The sequence below is a fragment of the Perca fluviatilis genome, chromosome 1 (assembly GCF_010015445.1).
Source record: "Perca fluviatilis chromosome 1, GENO_Pfluv_1.0, whole genome shotgun sequence".
Taxonomy (NCBI): Eukaryota; Metazoa; Chordata; class Actinopteri; order Perciformes; family Percidae; genus Perca; species Perca fluviatilis.
In genome coordinates, this window is record NC_053112.1 from 7,958,386 (window position 1) to 7,979,687 (window position 21,302).

The 21,302-nt window shown below is 43.8% G+C and overlaps 1 protein-coding gene across 1 annotated transcript; it reads right to left on the bottom strand.

The window, feature by feature from the left end:
* Positions 1–10,964: 10,964 nt before the first annotated feature.
* taf5l (TAF5-like RNA polymerase II, p300/CBP-associated factor (PCAF)-associated factor) lies at positions 10,965–21,072 on the bottom strand. Its single transcript, XM_039804856.1, has 6 exons — positions 20,891–21,072; positions 20,213–20,354; positions 18,718–18,822; positions 17,776–18,116; positions 16,163–16,588; positions 10,965–12,171 (listed from the first exon to the last, which is right to left on the bottom strand). The coding sequence occupies exons 2-6, from the start codon at positions 20,349–20,351 to the stop codon at positions 11,374–11,376; spliced, it is 1,809 nt and encodes a 602-aa protein (XP_039660790.1). The 5' UTR covers positions 20,352–20,354; positions 20,891–21,072; the 3' UTR covers positions 10,965–11,373.
* Positions 21,073–21,302: the final 230 nt, after the last annotated feature.

The following is a 21,302-nucleotide window of genomic DNA, read 5'->3' on the forward strand; positions in this document are numbered from 1 at the left end:
GTCCTGATGGTTTGGCAACAGATACATTAAATAACTTGAAATGTTTTATTCGTTCAAATCAGCATCTCTGAATGGGGTTTAATGCACCTAAAGGACCACAGAAGTGTTGCTTATTGAACTATAGTGTGTTCATTTATTCATCCATTTAACCCAGTGACCCGAAGGACAACACAAGGATTATGTACTTCCGTTTACTTTGTTGAGAATTGCTCTCTAAACAAGGGTTAATACAGCACCTTAGTTCTTGTTTGTACAGCATTTTGGTCAGCTTAAACTGTGTTTAAATGTGTTCTAGAAATAAACTTTACTTACTTAACAAGAAACAGGGTTTAGAGAGCAATTCTCAACAAAGTAAAGGGAGGTACATAATCCTTGTGTTGTCCTTCGGGTCACTGGGACCCGAAGGACAACACAAGGGTTAATCATTTATGACTGATTCAGTTTTACAGGCCAAAGAGGCCAAAGGTAAAACTCTCTCAGTCTTTCAGAATAAAATAAGCAAAGATGAGAGGACAATCTGGAAAGCAAAAATTCATTTCCTAGCTTTGTAATCATCTCGTGGTCCATTAGATTCATGTCAAAGCTACATAATAATACTATTACTAATAATAATACTAGTACTAATACTAGTAACCTTCACATATAGTATGCTAGATTGTTCTGCATTTTGGGGGACACATTTTGTGCCCAGAGAAGAAGCAAAATGACCACAAAGAGACACAAGATCACTACAGAAAGAAACGCCAATCTACCACAGAGAGATGCAAAATAACTCAAAATTAGATCAAATAAAGGAACCACAATGTGATTGGAAATGACGGCAGACACATAAACACCACAAGGACACACACAATCATCACCAAGAAACACAGGGACTACAAAAATACAAAGGGACTACAGAGAGACAGGTGTCCTCCTGAAGAGTAGATACAGGTAAGGGAACTTCTACATGTGAGGATAGGGTTATTATGTACAATATGTATTTCTCTTCCTCCTCTCTCTCTCTCTCTCTCTCTCTCTCTCTTTCAATTTTTTCAATTTCATGTTACTTTATTGGCATGACAAAAAAATACATCTGTGTTGCCAAAGCATAAGAACAAACATACATATAAACAAGGAGTAAATACATCTCATATATATATATATATATATATATATCATATATATATATATATATATATATCATATACTCTCTCTCTCTCTCTGTCTCTTTCTCTCTTTGTGTCTCTTTCTCTCTCTGTCTCTGTGTGTCTCTCTCTCTGTGTCTCTCTCTTTGTGTCTCTCTCCGTCTCTCTCTCTCTCTGTCTCTCTCTGTCTATCTTTGTGTCTCTCTATCTCTCTCTGTCTCTCTCTCTCTCTCTGTGTCTCTCTCTATCTCTCTCTGACTCTCTCTCTCTCTGTCTCTGTGTCTCTCTCTGACTCTCTCTCTCTTGGTCTGTGTCTCTCTGTCTCTCTCTCTGTCTGTCTGTCTGTCTGTCTGTCTGTCTCTGGGCCGTGCAGACAGAGTCTGGGTGTGCCACCATCGTCCCTGCTGCACCCTGCCGCCCCACCCTCATCACTCTGAGACTCAGGTCTCAGGCTGTCCTCCTTCCTGTCAGCAGCGACATTCCTGCTGCACACACCGCATTCCTTACATAACTTCAGACGAGTGTGTGTGGACAGTTACAGTGTGACTTCAGACGAGTGTGTATGGACAGTTACAGTGACTTCAGACTAGTGTGTGTGGACAGTTACAGTGACTTCAGACTAGTGTGTGTGGACAGTTACAGTGACTTCAGACTAGTGTGTGTGGACAGTTACAGTGTGACTTCAGACGAGTGTGTGTGGACAGTTACAGTGACTTCAGACGAGTGTGTGGACAGTTACAGTGACTTCAGACTAGTGTGTGTGGACAGTTACAGTGACTTCAGACTAGTGTGTGTGGACAGTTACAGTGACTTCAGACTAGTGTGTGTGGACAGTTACAGTGTGACTTCAGACGAGTGTGTATGGACAGTTACAGTGTGACTTCAGACGAGTGTGTGTGGACAGTTACAGTGACTTCAGACGAGTGTGTGTGGACAGTTACAGTGACTTCAGACTAGTGTGTGTGGACAGATACAGCGACTTCAGACGAGTGTGTGTGGACAGTTACAGTGTGACTTCAGACGAGTGTGTGTGGACAGATACAGCGACTTCAGACTAGTGTGTGTGGACAGATACAGCGACTTCAGACGAGTGTGTGTGGACAGATACAGCGACTTCATACTAGTGTGTGTGGACAGTTATAGTGACTTCAGACTAGTGTGTGTGGACAGTTACAGTGACTTCAGACGAGTGTGTGTGGACAGATACAGCGACTTCATACTAGTGTGTGTGGACAGTTATAGTGACTTCAGACTAGTGTGTGTGGACAGATAGTGACTTCAGACGAGTGTGTGTGGACAGTTATAGTGACTTCAGACGAGTGTGTGTGGACAGATAGTGACTTCAGACGAGTGTGTGTGGACAGTTACAGTGTGACTTCAGACGAGTGTGTGTGGACAGTTACAGTGTGACTTCAGACGAGTGTGTATGGACAGTTACAGTGTGACTTCAGACGAGTGTGTGTGGACAGTTACAGTGACTTCAGACGAGTGTGTGTGGACAGTTACAGTGACTTCAGACTAGTGTGTGTGGACAGATACAGCGACTTCAGACGAGTGTGTGTGGACAGTTACAGTGTGACTTCAGACGAGTGTGTGTGGACAGATACAGCGACTTCATACTAGTGTGTGTGGACAGTTATAGTGACTTCAGACTAGTGTGTGTGGACAGTTACAGTGACTTCAGACGAGTGTGTGTGGACAGATACAGCGACTTCATACTAGTGTGTGTGGACAGTTATAGTGACTTCAGACTAGTGTGTGTGGACAGATAGTGACTTCAGACGAGTGTGTGTGGACAGTTACAGTGACTTCAGACGAGTGTGTGTGGACAGATAGTGACTTCAGACTAGTGTGTGTGGACAGTTACAGTGTGACTTCAGACGAGTGTGTGTGGACAGTTACAGTGTGACTTCAGACGAGTGTGTGTGGACAGTTACAGTGTGACTTCAGACGAGTGTGTGTGGACAGATACAGCGACTTCATACTAGTGTGTGTGGACAGTTACAGTGACTTCAGACTAGTGTGTGTGGACAGTTACAGTGACTTCAGACGAGTGTGTGTGGACAGTTACAGTGACTTCAGACTAGTGTGTGTGGACAGTTATAGTGACTTCAGACGAGTGTGTGTGGACAGTTACAGCGACTTCATACTAGTGTGTGTGGACAGTTATAGTGACTTCAGACGAGTGTGTGTGGACAGTTACAGTGACTTCAGACGAGTGTGTGTGGACAGTTATAGTGACTTCAGACTAGTGTGTGTGGACAGTTATAGTGACTTCAGACTAGTGTGTGTGGACAGTTACAGTGACTTCAGACGAGTGTGTGTGGACAGTTACAGTGACTTCATACTAGTGTGTGTGGACAGTTATAGTGACTTCAGACTAGTGTGTGTGGGCAGTTATAGTGACTTCAGACTAGTGTGTGTGGACAGTTATAGTGACTTCAGACGAGTGTGTGTGGACAGTTACAGTGACTTCAGACGAGTGTGTGTGGACAGTTACAGTGACTTCAGACGAGTGTGTGTGGACAGTTACAGTGACTTCAGACGAGTGTGTGTGGACAGTTACAGTGACTTCATACTAGTGTGTGTGGACAGTTATAGTGACTTCAGACTAGTGTGTGTGGACAGTTACAGTGACTTCAGACTAGTGTGTGTGGACAGTTACAGTGACTTCAGACGAGTGTGTGTGGACAGTTACAGTGTGTGTTGCGCAGAGTGATTACAGTTTGTGAGGGTTTGATTGCTCTCAGGCGTTTTGAATACAAGAATCTACTAAATATCATGTTCCAGTCCTTTTTTGATGGATTTTTAAGCCTTCTTTCCTCAGCAGTTTGGAGCAGGAGACTGCAGTTTGACCTAAATGACAGACAGACATATTCTGGGTGAAGGTGAGCATCCTACCCACTCTTAGACTACATGTAGGCCTACCTCCACCTGGACATGGTGCCCTGCGGCCTCAGGGGGGCAGAAGATAGCAGTGTAGAAGTACCGCAGTGTAGAAGAGTGTAAGTAAAAGAATAGACTGGATTGTCATTGTACATGAACACAATAGGATGCGAAAACATCAGCAAAAGTGCAAACCAGGTGAATAAGTAAATACAAATAAAAGAGACAAGATTGTTAAAAAGTTCAACGACCTGCCAAAGGCCCATAATTTAAGTCAACTTTTTTTGTTGTTGTAGTAAACAAGTTTTGTTAATGTGGTCTTTGAACTTGTGAACTCTGTGTGTGTGTGTGAGTGTGTTTGTGTGTAGGAAATTACTTCGGTTGTGTGTGCGGGCTTGTTTTACTATATTTGTGGGGTCCAAAAACCGGGGAATACAGTATACTTGTGGGGTCCCGACAGCTTTGTGGAGCCAAAATGCTGGACCCCACAAGTTTAAATGGCTGTTTGAGGGTTAAGACTTGGTTTTAGGATTAGGGTTAGAATTAGGTGATGGTTAAGGTTAGGGTAAGGGTTAGGGTTAGGCATTTAGTGGTGATGGTTAAGGTTAGGGAATGCATTATGTCAATGACAGTCCCCGAAAAGATAGTGAAACGTGTGTGTGTGTGTGTGTGTGTCCCCATCCGTGTCCCCTGTCCATCCGGTCTGGCGCCTCAGGGTGTTTTTACTGAATATAAAGCTGAATCACACACATAACAGAAGAGACTGAAAGCAGCAGGATAACAAGCAATAAAAGAAAGAAAAAAAGAAAGAAAAGGAACTTACTGAAGCATTAGTTCAAATAAATTCTGTTATTTATTCCTTGTTTTAGGGCAACAGGATGGGAACAAAAGTGTACTGACAAACATAAAGAACATCTTCCAGGCTGAATTAATGAATGAAATATTCAAAACAACAACAAAAATAATACAATCACACTTTGAATGTATGAAAACAGAAATATAAAATGTCTTTTTTTTTTGAGCCCTCGTTAAGTTAAGCACAACCTGGATGGCGACTCTCGGTAGCCAAAATATTACAAAAATACAGTTTATTTACACTTTTACACTCGCAGAATAGTGCGAAAAATACAGCCTATGATTCTTAGAAATTTCCTCCACAAGGCTATTTACAATTTCTTTTTTTATTATTACTCAAAACTTACAGTAGGCCGACTCGGAGACAAAAACCAAGAGAGAAGAAGAAGCACGACCGCTTCCTGTTCTAGTGTTTTTCAAGTGGCTCACACTCGTTAACTTTCAGCCAACTGAGACCCTTTAAAACCTCCGAACACGGCCTCTAAACGCCACGAGCATCAACGGGAAACAGATTTGTGAAAAAGTTTTCTTCCTGTAAAATGTGAATTTGTGCAGCAAAAGCAAACTGAGTTAAAGGGATACGCCAGCGTTTGTTGAAATAGTTCTTATCACGGTCTCCTCTAGCTGTAGAGAGGTGGCCCAACGCATTTTTTGGGCATGCATCGTTTTAGTCCGGTGCAACACCGGCAGCGCCACCGCTAGTTAGCTTAGCATAGTGAATGGAATCCTATGTTGCCGGTTAGCATGTTGTGAGTAAAAGTGAGCCAACAAAAGACAAAAAAAAACAACCTAATTACTTGAACTGAGACAAAAAAATGCGTTGGCCCACCTATCTACAGCCAGGGGAGACCGTGATAAGAACTATTTCAACAAACGGTGGCGTAGCCCTTTAAAGCAGCACGCTGCCGAGTATCAGGCTCATTTTGTCGGTCTGTGCAACACACTGGCCGAGTGAAAAATGGTGTTTTTATACTTGATAAATCTATTTCAGATCCTAAAGAAAAGGAAGCTGATGATAAAGTACTAAAGGGGCAGGTAAAACATAAGGAGAACTGCAGTAGTTAGAGAATATCTCTTATGTTCTGCTGTCTTACCCAGAGTCAGACGAGTCCAGAACTAGGACTGGTTATCAGACTTTTAAATCGAGCACCAAAAGTGAAAAACCAAGAAGCTCCGGTCTCTGTTCCAGAAGTAAGAGAAACCTCATTTAAAGTCATATTTGTAACTAATATACTGAAAAAAAGAAATAAATAAAGGCCTGGAAGAGAAAATTGCGTTGTTTATTCAAAATTTAGCTTTTCAGGCCTTTAACGAAAACCAGTTCTCATAAAGCCCTGGACATTCGGTGCTCTACATCTATTTTTTTTTTGATACCAACTTTAAAGCTACAGTGCGTAGTTTCTGTCGCCCCCCATGAGGAATGTACAGTCGGCCTCCAGTGACCGTGCACGCGCCTCCGCCCCACTCTACTCCACACAGTTGCTAGTAGCCAAGGAGGACACGGAGGATCAAAACATGATGGAAGATATTGCTTTTTAAAGCTACGGTGCGTAGTTTGCACTGTTCTTTCCTAGTTAAATGTGTGGTGTTTATTTTTGTGAGTTTAAGTGCTGCTCTGTATTTTTGTCTAATCTATGCATGTCCCCATAGGAAAATGTAAATGCAGGTTTTGATGTTAGAGAAATTAACTGAAGGAGCAAGCGTCTTAAATGCATCACCTTTTTTATACTATATGTGAAACTGTGCATGTTTTAATGTGTATTTAAGCAGGTTTTCCACTGCTGTTTGAAATTTTCTGAGTGTTTGCTGTTGTGCCGAGTGCAAAGGTCTTCTCTATTTAGGTTTACTCTGGATATGATTAGGACAGTCCGGGCCTGTATTGACCCGTTTACATATCTGTTCCTGTTGATTTCTTGCCTCTTGGGCCTATGATAGCCTCACATCTGTTTCTGAAGATGACGGCAGTGAAGACTGAGACACTGTTAACATCATTAGCTTTAGGGACTGTCACACTTAGACATTGGCAACCAAATGGCAAAAATAGAAGGCCCCCTCCCCAACCTCCCACCAGCCCACACACCTACAACCTAATGCGTGTTTTACAGTAACCGGAGCCGAGCTGGCGCGTGCATATGTGACGTCATGAAATCGCCGTGACTATTTATTCCCGCGCTGGTGGTCGCGACACTGGTTGCAGTCTTCTCCTGAACACCGGTGGCGCTACTGAGCAAAGGCTGCTGACGTCGCTCTTTCTACTGGCTAGAAGAAGAAGAAAAAGGTCAACAACGGCAGAACTGGCAGCAGTGTTGCTGTCAATGCTTCGATCTGATTGGATGAGCTACTTAGTGGGACCGAGCCTTTCATTCACCATAAAAGAGCTCATTTTAACCCGGTAAGTCCTGGCATCCGGTTGTTGGCGAACTCATTCAGGCTTCCTGTTTCCGCTTTGTCGCACGCTGCTGAGAGAAAAAAAAAACCGTGCGCGACCTCGGCTCGCGCTCCATAAATCGGCCGCGCCGGCCGGATATTACATCATTTTGACGTCACGATGTCGCGCGCCACCTTGGATGCGTCTAGTATATAACTGCTTTAAACCACTCCAAGCCTCCGCGCCTCCGCCCCTCCCCCACGCAGTTGCTAGTAGCCAAGGAGGACACTGAAGATTAAAAAAACATGATGGACTCTTCAGAAGAGGTCATTATCTTCACTCCAGACCGGACGCCACAATCTTCTGACCATAGTCATACTGAGAGATCCAGAGAGAGCTGTGTGGAGCGGATCGTCTGAATTAGCTTTGGAGCAACTCGTTTGGCAACGGCTTGAATGTTAACGGACGTTCATTAATATCCAAAAGTTACGCACTAGAGCTTTAAAGTGTCAGTAGCACCAAGTATCAAAAACTGTCGAGCGGCCGAAAGCCATCGTGAAAATGTCCGGTCAGATTTGTAATCGTCCCGACTTCGGATTAAATTTTAAAATGTTGAGTTTTTTTTTATTTAGGCTTCTCACTTCTTCAACGTCTGCCTGCGTTTAAAGAACAATCACGTTAACATTCCTCAACGTGAAGTATCCCAATAAAGTTTGAAACGATACCTCGGCCCTACACGTGTTCGGACTAGCTACACGACACGGGAACAGAATGGCCACACCAGACTCTGACTGGGACTTTAGATTTTTTTTGACCATCCTTTGTTCAGGGACACATTTTTCCGAAACCCAGTTCAACTATGGAACCGGTTCCTACACAACTGGCAGGAATCGGACCGGATTAGGACGCAAATTTCGGTCCCTCATTTCGGTTCCACTTAATGGGTCGACTGAAATATTTTCCCCTCTGTCGCTCCGAAACAGACGTAAAAAAATATCACCCTCTCTCTGTAGTCTACCGTTGGCTAGTTACTGTAAATGTAGGCTACTTTTAAAATGCCACATTTCCCCCTCTGGGCTCACCAAAACGGACGTAACAGCCTTTCTTTGATGTCATTTTTCAGTTTTTCAAGACTCGGTTTAGGAATCGGAAACGTTTTAAAAGTACCGGTTTGGCATCGGAATCGTAAAAATCCAAACGGTACCCAACCCTAGACATACATATACAGTTTTTGGAGTGAAGCTGGGTTAGTTTCCCTTGCTTCCAGTATTTGTGCTAAGCTAGGCTAAACATTTCCCGGCTCTCTCCGTACCGGATGCACAGGGATTGAAATGACCTTTTGGGTAAAACAGCACAAGAAATGTCAGACTGTTCTCTCCACATGAAGAAGTTGTAACTCCGTGTACGGTTTACTGCAGAGGCTACTCCCAATATTCTCCTTTAAACCTTTTAACTTCTGCTTCCGTATTTCCTGCGTTCAGAATATGAAACATTTTCATTTTCCGAAATTTGGATAAAACTGACCCTGTAATGCATCCCCGGGCGCGGCGGATGCGCCACGTTCCCGGCGGCGCCGTGGTTTTGTGTTGTCGTACCACACCGGGGGAGTGGCTCAGACGCGTGCCCGAATCTCAGGTCTTCATCGTTTTGGTAATTGCTTTTCTGCAGATTTGTGCATCTCCTCTGAAAGTAAGCAGTCTACATCCCGCTAGTTAAGTGGTTCCTTCCCTTCAGTCCAAGTGAAGTGACGTGATAAACGTTCGGGGATTCTACACAGGGGAGTTTTATTTTGAAATATTGACAGGATGCTCTAGCCGGTCCGCTCCCCGCACGGCCTGTTTCGCCCCCCGCGGCTCCGTCAGAAACAGACCTGTGGTGGGTTTTTTACAACGGAGCGGAGAGACGCTTCTGAGACGCGCTGCGTCTGCTGGATTCATCTCGGTGGCGGCCGCAACGCGCCTAGGATTGGGCATCGAGAACCGAGCCCTACTTTGGAATCGGTTCAAAAATTGCGATTCCAGTAGAATCGTTTCTTCATTGGAATCGTTTGGAGGATTTGGTTTCAAATCTAAACACCGCTTCCCAATTTAATATGCGCAAGTTTTGGTTTCCAATAAAACTTTGCTCTTATTTGTGAAAATAGGCACGTGGCCCGTTTCAACTCCACCCCTCAAAGAATCGAGAATTTGAATCAGAATTGTTAGAAATCCAAACGATGCCCAACCCTAAACGCGCCTGGTGAAATCTAGGGGCGATGTCTGCAATTTCAAATTTATTATTTTCATTTGACAGGAAGTGTATTTTCCAGCGGTCACATTTAATATGCTGCTTTTATAAATCACACAACGTGTGCATGACGGCAGAGTACACCAAACTTTACACTGAGGAAGAATTTTAGAGCTCCGACTGCAGCTCGTTGAACAGGAATCTCTTCTAGTTTCTTCACTCCTGAAGACTGACTGAACAAAATCAGACATTTGAGGACATCATCTTGGGCTTCTTTTTTTCACCATTTCCTGACAGTTTATAGACCAAACAACTAATCCATTCATTCGAGAACAGAACCGACGGATTAAAATCGACAACGAAAATAATCTTTAAGTTGCAGCCGTCGAGTATTTAATACTGATATTTAGGCAAGAGGCTTTGGTAATTAGAAAACACAACCAAGGATGAATTATAATTGATCTATATCTGAAGACAGTTTTGAAAGGATGAGACTTTGTGGATCGCTAATAAAAGACGCTTAACTTGGCTTCTTTTCTGAGAGAGAAACTCGTGTGCAGGTGGTGACATCTCACCTCTCATTGGCTGGCTCAGAGACAAAAAAAAAACACAAATTCAAACAAACATCTGGAGTAGGGCTGCACAATATATCGGCATTTCCTTTTTTTCTTTTTCAACTTCGCAATAATAATAATTAGGGATGCACCGAATCCAGGATTCGGCTTCTGATTCGGCCGAATATTGGGCTTTTTGACGAATTTTCCCCCCACTGAACCGAAACCTACGCTTGAGCTACGCTGGCCGCCGTATTGACGGCGCCGTTGATTACGGGAAGGTGTTTACGTAGGTGGAGCGTTCAATGCAGTAGGCTGGGAGAAAGTGGAAAATGGAACTCGTGGCAGTACTTTCAGTCAAAAAGAAGGTCATTCAAGTCCAGCTACATGTTCAATCTGCAATGCTGATTTGTCTCGTGGTGGCGAGGACCCTAAACAAATGAAAAATACACTGCCGTGGACATCGTTTACTTCATTACTGTGTTTACTGTGTTAATGGAACAAGGATGGGAGTAGGATTCGGTATTTGGTGGAACCCCAACAATGGTTGGACTCGGTGCATCCCTTATAATAATATTGCGAAAGGCTGCGACATATCGCGGAAGACACTGAGATTTTTGTTGTGTTAGTCGAAAGAAAATAGCAGAATCCCTTCATAATGTCACTTTTAGGGGTTCCCTTTATATGCGATTCAATGTTCAATTGGTCTAATAAAAGAATGTTGGAAATTATTTACTTTCATTCGTTTTGAATTCAACGAGCTGTTTGTCGTATTTTAGCAGAATACTGAAAGCAGCAGAACTGAGAACTAGGGCTGTCCTCGACTAAAGAAATTCTCAGTCGACTAACACTTATAGGATTTTGTCGACTAATCGATTGGTTGATTTAATCGACAGAGCTGTGCGCTTTGAGAGGTGGTTAAGACTAGAAAAGCACGATATAAATGTAGTTAATTAACCATCTGTAAAACTGAGTTTCTCCACAATTAATCCTGCAAAAGCACCACTTTAAATCTTCTGTTTACCATAAATTTGCTCAGAAGTTTCTTGGAAATGAGTAATTAAGCATGAATAAGCATAAAAAAAATGACTGATCGACTAAAGAAATCTTAGTCGACTAAGACCAAAACGACCGATTAGTCGACTAATCGACTAAGAGGTGGCAGCCCTACTGAGAACACTTTAATATCTGTGCATTTATCGCAAGTAACATAGTTATCGCGCTACTTATCAGCGTGTGTGTGTGTGTGTGTGTTTTCCTCACACATTTGCCTCATATCGTGCAGCCCTATTCTGGAGATATTCGAGCTTTTCTCCCGAACACATAAACAAAAAGAAAACCACCCAGACAGCCGCGGCTACGGTTCTGCTTTCTCCTGCGCGGTCCCGGTCACCAGCAGCAGGTTACAGGCCATGAACTGGACGTTGAGCACGTTGCTGGTGTTCCCGGTGTACAGTCCCACCAGTTCGCCGGACGATCCGTCTGCCGGCGCCCCGCCGTGGGAGTTCCTGATGTCCCACACCCGCACCGAGTTGTCTATGGACGACGACGCCACCAGGCTGCTGTCGGGGCTGAAGGACAGGCTGGTGACGCTGTCCGTGTGTCCGCGCAGGTCTTTGAACAACGCCCCCGACGCCAGGTCCCACAGCTTCACCCGCTGGTCCTCGCCGGCCGACGCCAAGTACTTCCCGTTGGGCGAGAAGGCGAGGGACAGCACGGGGCCGCGGTGGCCCGTGAAGAGGCGGACCGACGCGCCCTGCTGGGTGCTCCACAGGCGGACGGTCTTGTCCGTGGAGCCCGTGGCCAGGTAGTTGGAGTTCGGGTGGAACTTGACGCAGTCGACGTCGGCGAGGTGCCCGGCGTAGAGCCGCAGCGGGTAGGTGCGCGAGAAGGTCCAGAGGCGCGCGGTGCGGTCGTGCGAGCCGCTGGCGAAGTAGAGGCTGCAGGGGCTCACGTCCACGTCCCACACCGGGTAGGCGTGGCCCCGGTACAGCGCCGTGTTGGCGAAGCTGCCCAGGTCCCAGTAGCGGATGGTGGTGTCCTCGGAGCAGGAGAGCAGGCCCGAGCTGTCCGTCAGGAAGGCGGTGCGAAACACCGGGCCGCTGTGAGCTCGCAGCGTCTTGATCTCGCTGCCGGAGGCGTCCTCCTCATCCGCCTGGGGGAGAAACAATAGGGAGGGGTGACAGCTGAGTAGAGATCTAACGGTATGACAATTTAAAGTGCCCATATTATGAAAAAATCCCTTTTTCTGGTGATTTGGGGTGTTCTTTTGTGTCTCTGGGGCTTCCACACACATACAGACTTTGAAAAAAATCCATCCATGGTGTTCTGAGTGAGATACGGTTTCTGAATGTGTCCTGCCTTCAGTCTCCTGGTGAGCTGTTCACGTGACGTCACAGTCCGAAATGAGCTGGCTAACCACAACCGTTAGCTCGTAGCGTTAGCCGGCTAACGCTAACGCTAGCATGCTACGTCGTTCTCAATAGCAAAGCACTGCTACAACACACACAAGTTCACCATAATCTACAAAAGAACTACTTACATGTGCGCCCTCATTTAGAAGTCTCCCAGCTAATCCTGCCTTGGAACTGACCAAAGTTGGAGAAACAGGCTTTCTTTTACTGTCTCTAGAGTTAGCTAGCTGACATGATCTACATCTGAGCTACTGAGCATGTGCGAGTGCAATCAAAGATAGTACAGAAGAAGAAGATGAAAAGAGGTCTCACTCTGTAGCTAAAACAGAGACCAGGTGAAAAGAGGATCTGCAGCAGTGAGAGAGAGCTGTGCAGTACAACAAAAATATGGTATTTTTTGAAAATTAAACCATGTAAACCTATTCTGGTACAACCTTAAAATACAGTTATGAACCTGAAAATGAGCATAATATAGGCGCTTTAACCTCACGGTTATAATGACCGAAATGATCACGGTTTTCGGTATTATCGCGGGATTTTTAAAAGTGTGTTCAGTAGGTTTAGAAAGCACTGATGGGCCTACACAAGCTGAAATAGTGTAACAGTGTCAATTATATTACAAAAATATAAGCAAAACCTTATCCAAAGTGCAACTTTTAACATCAAAAGGAACAAGGGCTCAGCATGTAAACAGCTTATTTGTCAGGAACGTTTCCAGTAGTGCAGGTTTAAATTATACAAATGATTCCAACTTCAAGAAACGCACGTTGGAGGCTACGCAGTGCGCCCACGCGACGACTTCAGGAGCCTCGGGGGAAGCTGGGAAAGGACTAAACACACGGTTTCCACACTGTGGTAATGCACTGCGATAATAATGATATTTTAGATGAAAACGGTAATTGTTATCGTTAGAGGTGCACGGATAGACCGGCCACGTGACCGGAATTGGCCGGTTTTCACGTGCTCGGCCATGACCGGAAACCGGCAGGTCAGTCTGATATATGCCGATTTCCTGCCGGTCAATGCTACAATTAACTGACAACAGAAGTTATACGAGTTACAGTTCTCAAGGACGCACGCACACGGACGCGACAGCACAGTCTCTTTTTCCTTTCCCTCAACTTCTCCGCTGTGTGAAGTGCGTGTCGGCGCTATTCTCGCACATGTAGGGAACCTCGTGAGTTAACCTGCAACATGTCAGCTGTTTGGGGATTCTTCAGCATGTGTGCAGAAGATAACAAGTTTGAAATATGCAACGCCTGCAAGGAAACAGTAGGGCGTGGAGGGACGACAATCTAATTTTTTTAGTGTGATGTTGGATGTGAAAAGTAGGAAATGGTTCTAACGTTGCTCTTTAGATGTGTGTGAATGTCCCACACCAGGAGTCATTTATATAGTTCTACTTTATAGTGATCCATTATCAGTTCAGAAAATGTTCTATTAAAAGAAAAATCGGAATCGGCTAAAATCGGTATTGGCTGGCCTAACTCAAAGAAAATCGGAATCCGCCTAGAAAGTTGTAATCGGTGCATCTCTAGTTATTGTAAACATTTTTATCGTGGTTTACCGTCACACTGGTAATCGTTGCCTCTCTACAGCTGATGTCTTTTGAAAAGGTTTGAGTAAGTTTAAATGATGTCTTTTTTTTTGTTACAGGGCTGCAAGTAACAAATGTATTCATTATCGATTCATCAAAGTTCTCCATGAATTGTTTTGTCTATAAAAAGGTCAGAATATTTGAAATGGATCTCTTTCTGGTTTCTTAGAGAACAAAATAACATCGTGATATGTGATTATATAGATAGATAGATAGATAGATAGTTAGATAGATAGATATCCAGTTTAGGGCTGCAGCTATCGATTATTTTAGTAATCGAGTATTCTACCGCTTATTCCATGGATTAATCAAGTAATCGGGTAAGAAATACTTTTGTTTTATAGAAGAGCAATAATAAACAATAGTTTGGTTAAATTTTCGGAAAAAAGCAACATTTGTATTGCCTACATTGCTTACAATATCATCTCTCAAAAAACTAAACATATTAAGTGCCATATTACATTGTTTTTAAAGAATTTTCTTTTTCCAAATGAGATCAACCTCAAAGTAAGGCATACATTAAACATACACAAACATTACATTAAGTTGGGCAACTTAACTTTCAGAACTACAAGTTTCAACCTATTTTCATTTATATATATTTGATTATGTCACACAGCTCTGTTACACATATGCAATTAGATCGTTGATCAGCTGTTTCTCCAGAGAGAGAGAGAGAGAGAGAGAGAGAGAGAGAGAGAGAGAGAGAGAGAGAGAGAGAGAGAGAGAGAGAGAGAGAGAGAGAGAGAGAGAGAGAGAGAGAGAGAGAGAGATGCGCAGCAATCAGCTGTTTTTCCGAAGGGATAGTCAATGCGTCAGCTCTTTAGATCAGATCGTGGTCACCGCTACGTATTTTCTTGTTTTTGGTAGTTGTTGTGTTTGGTGTAGTTTCATCGTCCATACGACTCTGTGATTTACTTTAGTCGGTCCTCTTCGTGGAACGGAGGATTAAGTTAGACGTCGTGCTATTATCGTGGTAAGCTAGTTTGATTTTGCAGTAGACACACTGTACAGAGTTTTAGTTTTAATTACATTTGAACTGATTCCAAACTTTGGACCCTGTCGTTTTCTCCAGCCCCTCGCTATTTAAGCTCTAGCATGTGTCGCCAGCAGCAGACTGAGCCGCGTCTGTGCGACAGTAATAATGCTCCGTGCGGAAACACTGTCCGTCAGCGATACAACGTTGGTAACATTGATTTAACGAAGCTTCGAGGCAAGTCATTTTGCATCGGGGATTTTTTGTAATTGAATTATTGGCGGAATCGTTTCAGCCCTAATCGAGTGATCAACTAATCGTTGCATCTCTTTTTATTTTTGAAATGAGGGGGGATTTCTGCATCTTTTAGAGCTGAAAAGTTCAATTGATTATAGGACTGGGCGATATGGAGAAAATCAAATATCACGATATTCTTGACCAAATACCTCGATGACGATATTGTAGGATTGACAATTGGTGCTTTAACAAAATATTATTTACACAATGACATTTTTGATAAATAATCATCAGAAATGTCGATTAAATGACAAAGTGTATAAAGGCAAATAATAGAACAGCTAGAACAGTCTGTCGAGTTCAGAAAATGACATCACTTTACTCTAATGCAGCCTTCAAAACCAGGAAAAGACAACACTTAATATATTATGATTTTACGATATGCAAAATGTAAGACGATATCTAGTCTCATATCACGATATCGATATAATATCGATATATTGCCCAGCTCTAATTGATTAGTTTTTTTTGTGTTTTTTAGAAGAAAAAGAATGTCAAAATTCTCTGTTTCCAGCTTCTTAAATGTGAATATTGTTCTAGTTTCTTCTCTCATCTGTAACAGTAAACTGAATATCTTTGAGTTGTGGACAAAACAAGACACTTAAGGACTTCATCTTGGGGCTTTTTGGGAAACACTGATCCACATTTCACCATTTCCGGACATTTTCTAGACAATAAAACTAACTGATGTTTAAAACTAACATCAGTTAATCAAGAAAGAAAGCCTTCAGCATTAAAAATGAGAAAACAAAGACTAATCGGATAAGAAATCTGAGTCTAATAAGACCAAAACGACCGATTACTCGACTCGTGGACTCCTGCGGGCCAGCCCTAAAGAGATTTAACCCTTCGGTCGACTCACTTCCTCCTCCAGCACGTCGCAGGCCAGGTGGATGAGCGACACGTCGGCGCGGTGCGGTTTGGCCTTCAGCTTCCTGGCCCGGAGGCTCCACAGCTTCACCGTGGAGCTGTCGAAGCCGGCGGCCAGCAGCCGGCTGTCGGCCGACACCTCGGCCGCGTTCAGCGTCTGCTCCGTGTGGTGGAAGGCGTAGAAGCACACGGTGGTGAGCGTCGGGGGGCCCTCGCGGACCTTCTTGATGCAGTCCTGCAGCGCCTCCAGGGCCGCCTCGCTCTGCGGGATCCCCGCGGGGACCTCCACGCCCTCGCCGCCATCCGCCGCGTCCACTCCCGCCCAGGAGGAGGCCGAGGTGGAGTTCGGGGCCGCGGTCGCCCCGCCGGCAGCGCCGTACAGCTGGTAGTCGGTGCGCCTCGAGGCGGAGACCTCCACCTGCAGGCGAGGCAAGTTCATTTGTATAGTACAATTCATACACAAGCAGGATTTTCCTCGCCATTATAAAGGTTCAGGTGCAGCACGAGAAGCCATTTTGGGCAGCACCTAAGCCCTAAGAATAAAAGAAACTAAAAGACCTTTCTCAGATCTTAGGATTGTAGTTTTTTTGATTTATGATTTTTGTTGTACTGCACATTGCTGCACAAGAGACACAGCAATAAATTCTGCGTTATTGAAAAACAAAGAATTTTCTTGAGGAAGTTATGTTATGTTACTTTAGACACTTATTGACATTTCTTACTCTCATTTCACCTTGAATGGGACTGTGAGCAACTGCAACTAAATCATTTCCCCGAGGGGATCAATAAAGTATTCTGATTCGGTACCACTTGAGCGGTTTCTGTACAACGTTTGAAAATAATAATTTAACCCTTGTGTTGTCTTTCCGTCGGCCATATTTTGGCAATTATCGACACTTTTTTATTTTGACTGTTTTAAAACGCTTTTCTCTGTCAATTTTGGCATGTTTTGGATGGTTGTAACGCTTTACATCAGGGGTGTCAAACTCATTTTCCCAGAGGGCCACACTGGAAAAAGAGAATCACTCCAAGGGCCATACATGGAGAGTTTACTGACATGCTTTTGTTACTGCATGTCACCATTTTTTTTTGTTTTTTTTTACATTTTGGTAGCTTTTTTCCTCATTTTTGTGGCTTTCTCAGACATTGGACACCTTTTTGTAAATTTTTTGTACGCTTTTTGTCACATTTTTGTTGACATGAAGCCCTACAAAAGTCATCAAAAGAGTTCCTTAGCCATCGTACAATTTAGCAAATCAAGCAAAACAATGATACATTTTTTTTTTAACAACAACCTGTTTGAGTTTGACACATGTGCTTTGGAGGCTTTCTTTGACACTTTGGACGCACTTTCCTACATACTCGTATGCTGTCCCCCTCTGGTTTGCCTGTTTGTAAAGCATAAAGTATAAATTATTACCCAATTGTGTGTTACATCTAGGCTTCTAGCCAACTTCGTTCAGTTATTTTTGGGAAATTTGGTTGAAAGAAAACCCAGATTTCTGAAAACGGGTCACGTTTGACCCAAGGACAACAGTTGGGTTAAAAATTAAATCTTGAAAGACAAAAAGAAGAAGTGTGGAGCCCTGATTTGAATGAGCTCACCTGGAGGTGTGTGCCGAGAGCCCGGCAGAGGGCGCCGTTGTCCTCGCTCTGCAGGTAGCGCAGCAGGTAGCTGTAGGCCGGCTCCGTCAGGTGGACCACGTACTTGTGCTGCAGGAAGGCGCTCAGCTTGGGGTTGGCGGCGACGTCCTGCGCCGTGAGAACGTGGCGGAGCTGCTCGATGACGGCGCGCTGCTCGCCGTCCTGGAGGAAGGCGCCGTGGAAACGGCCGTAGAAGCCGTCCACGGCGCCCTTCAGGCCGCAGCGCACCATGTCCAGGTGGAGGTAGACGAAGAGCGGGTAGAGGAGGCTGCTCACCTCCTTCGCCCAGGAGATGTCGGTATCTGATTTTAGGGGAAATAAAAAAATAAAATAAAAATAAAAAAAAGTGTTTGTAGTTAAAAACAAGGTCGCATAGCATCCAAAAGATAATGTGGTAAACAGCCAAACACACAGCTGTGTAAATACTAGGGCTGTCAAAATTGTCCAAAAATGACATTTGAATATTCCTTTTTAAAAAAAAAAAAAAAAAAAAAAAAGACATAGGTGTTGAATATTGAATATATATGTGCGCATTATGTCCATAAGACGCAAACCAATACAACGGGAGACATAACCCCACACACACACACACACACACACACACACACACACACACACACACACACACACACACACACACACACACACACACACACACACACACACACACACACACACACACACACACACACACACACACACACACACACACACACACACACACACACTTTTGTTTACCACGGCACGCGCATGCCCCGTTTAGTATTAAAAACCAAAATGTAGCAATGTAAACACAGCCTTAAATGGTAATGTGGTGAACACACAGCTGTGTGTACATACACACACTCATCATCAGATAAGGATGCAGTGAGGGTGGTGCAGGAGGGTGTGTGGATGTGGTACCTGACAGAAAGGAGCGCAGCCTGGAGTACTGGGTCTCGTACTGCTGGGGGTCGGACTGGCAGGGAGCAGCCGAGACGATGTTGGCACAGCCCGACTCGGTCTGCGCTGCTCGGAGAAGGAGGTAGAAGAGAAAAACCAGACACCATCACGTACGTGTAAGTCAAATAATAATAATAATAATAATAATAATAATAATAATAATAATTATTATTATTATTATTATTATTCAGAATGGCCCCAGTCAGTGTTAAATATATTACAGTGGTGTATTATTACTATTATGGAATGTGTTCAAATGTAGGCGCCAACATTCTGAGTTTTATTTGATTCATTTTTAATTGGTTTAAAATCTGTGGATAATTCTGCATCTGAACAGATCCATTAATGTTCAATATGGCTTTGTTGAAAAAAAAAACCTGACCTTGCAGTGGTTTACCTCGCAGTCTCACTGTGTTGTTAGACAACTACAAAAAGTGGCACCAGGCAGACAGGTTAACGTGACCTAACTATTAGGGCTGCTCCCTCTTAGTCGACTAATCGGTTGTTTTGGTCTTAGTTAATGTAGATCTCTTTAGTCCATTAGTCATGTTTGATGCTTTTTTTCATGCTTAATGACTTACTTCCAAGAAACGTACGAGCTCATCTCTGGTAAACACAAGAATTAAAGTGGTGCTTTTGCATGACTCTTTGTGGAGAAACTCAGATTTACAGATCTGTCAATTAAATCAACTAATCGATTAGTCGATACAATTGAAGGAGTGTTAGTCGACTAAGAATTTCTTCAGTCGAGCACAGCCCTACTAACTATTAGGGGTGGGGGAAAAAAATCGATACAGCATAGTATCGCGATATTTATCGTGGCAATACTGTATCGATACACAGACGCCAAGTATCGATCTTTTATGATATATGTGTTGGTCAGTCTGTCTGCTTGACAATCCCCATTTTGCAGCAATAAAACTGAAGTGAGATGAACAAACAGAGAAATGTGTCTTTTTAGATAAAACAGATGTTGACCAAATTGTCCTTTGGGGACATCATTTGAAATTGGGAAAAATCTGAAGTTGGAAAAAAGGTAATACATTGCAATATATTGCAGAATATTGCAATATGTTTAAAATCGCAATAATATCGTATCGTGACATAAGTATCGGGATGATATCGTATCGTGAGACCTCTGGTGATTCCCACCCCTACTAACTATATGTTTGGCTTGGGCCCTGGGCCCCTGCCCGGTTGCCCACATGGTTAATCCGGCCCAGGGCACATGCATAGATTTCCGTTAAATAAGGTAACACAGACTCATTGCCTTTACTGTACCACAAACCGATCATGCTTGCTGTCCTGCGTAGTCATCCCCCTAAAAAGGATCTTTCTGAGTACTTTCTGCTACTAAATACATGTAGTGGAGTCAAAGTTTTAAAAAAAAAGTACAACATTCCCATCCGACATGTAGAGGCAAGTACCAACATCTTCATCTTCACAGTGTGCTCACCTGTGAGGCTGGCTGCCATCTCCTCCGCTGACTGGAAGAGCTTGGCTCCTTTCAGGGAGCCGTCCGTGTCCACATACTGCCTCCGCTTCAGGTACTGAGTCACGGCATGCTGGATCTGCTCAGTGCGAACACGCTTCATGACCTGGAAAAAGAAAAAGCGTCAAGACATCTGAGACCTTTCAGAGAAGACACCTGCACACATCTCTCTCTCTCTCTCTCAGACTGTCACACACGAACAACACCAATCACTCCAACTCCAAACTGACTGTTTTTTAAGTCGTCAAAAGACTGCAAAAGAAGCTGTACGCCTCCCGCGTCACGTCATAGTGCTTTTAAATCCGATTCACCATCTCCATGACAATGTTTACCCTCCTGAGCGCAGCATCTTCTCTGTAGCTAGCTAGTAGCTAGCAAAGAAGTGAGCTAATATGTTTATTACTATGGTAAACACATTGAATACGCCTTTGCTGACAGTTTAAATATATATGTTATCGTAAAACTAACGTTTTTAACGCGTTAATGCAGTCTATAAGCCGGCTGGGTGCCACATTAGAGGAGGATTCCTGGACTGAGCTAACCGGCTAACTTAGCGCCAGAGGCAGCGGGCCTGGCGGCTCCAAACTTTTTAGCGGGATTGATCCGGTTCCTTAGCATTGCCGGTTGTAAATCGGTACTCACTGCATATCGTGCTGTTGCTCTCCCGTTACTCAGTTACTGTGTAAAAGCTGGTGAGGTTTTAATTCAACTCGGTTCCCAGCTGAAGCTAAGCCGCTGCCTGTCGTTGCTCCATCGTGGTTTTCCGCCCCCCAGGTTAGCTACATCTTTGATGGGTAACAGCTGTCGATGATCTACTCGTCATCCTGGCTTTCCCTCATCATCACAAGGGTAACCCTATCGACGGTCTACTGCCTATGTCTGGATAAGTCTTTTCCGTGCGCGGCGAAATTTGAACAAAACTGGACACCATAACCAAACAAACAGTTCATAATTTCTAATTAAATATCAACTTTTGGGAGTGGTTCGTAGAAAATCACTGTTGGTCGGCTCTTGATGCAAAAAGTAAAAGCTAAAATTGTATCATAATAAGGGC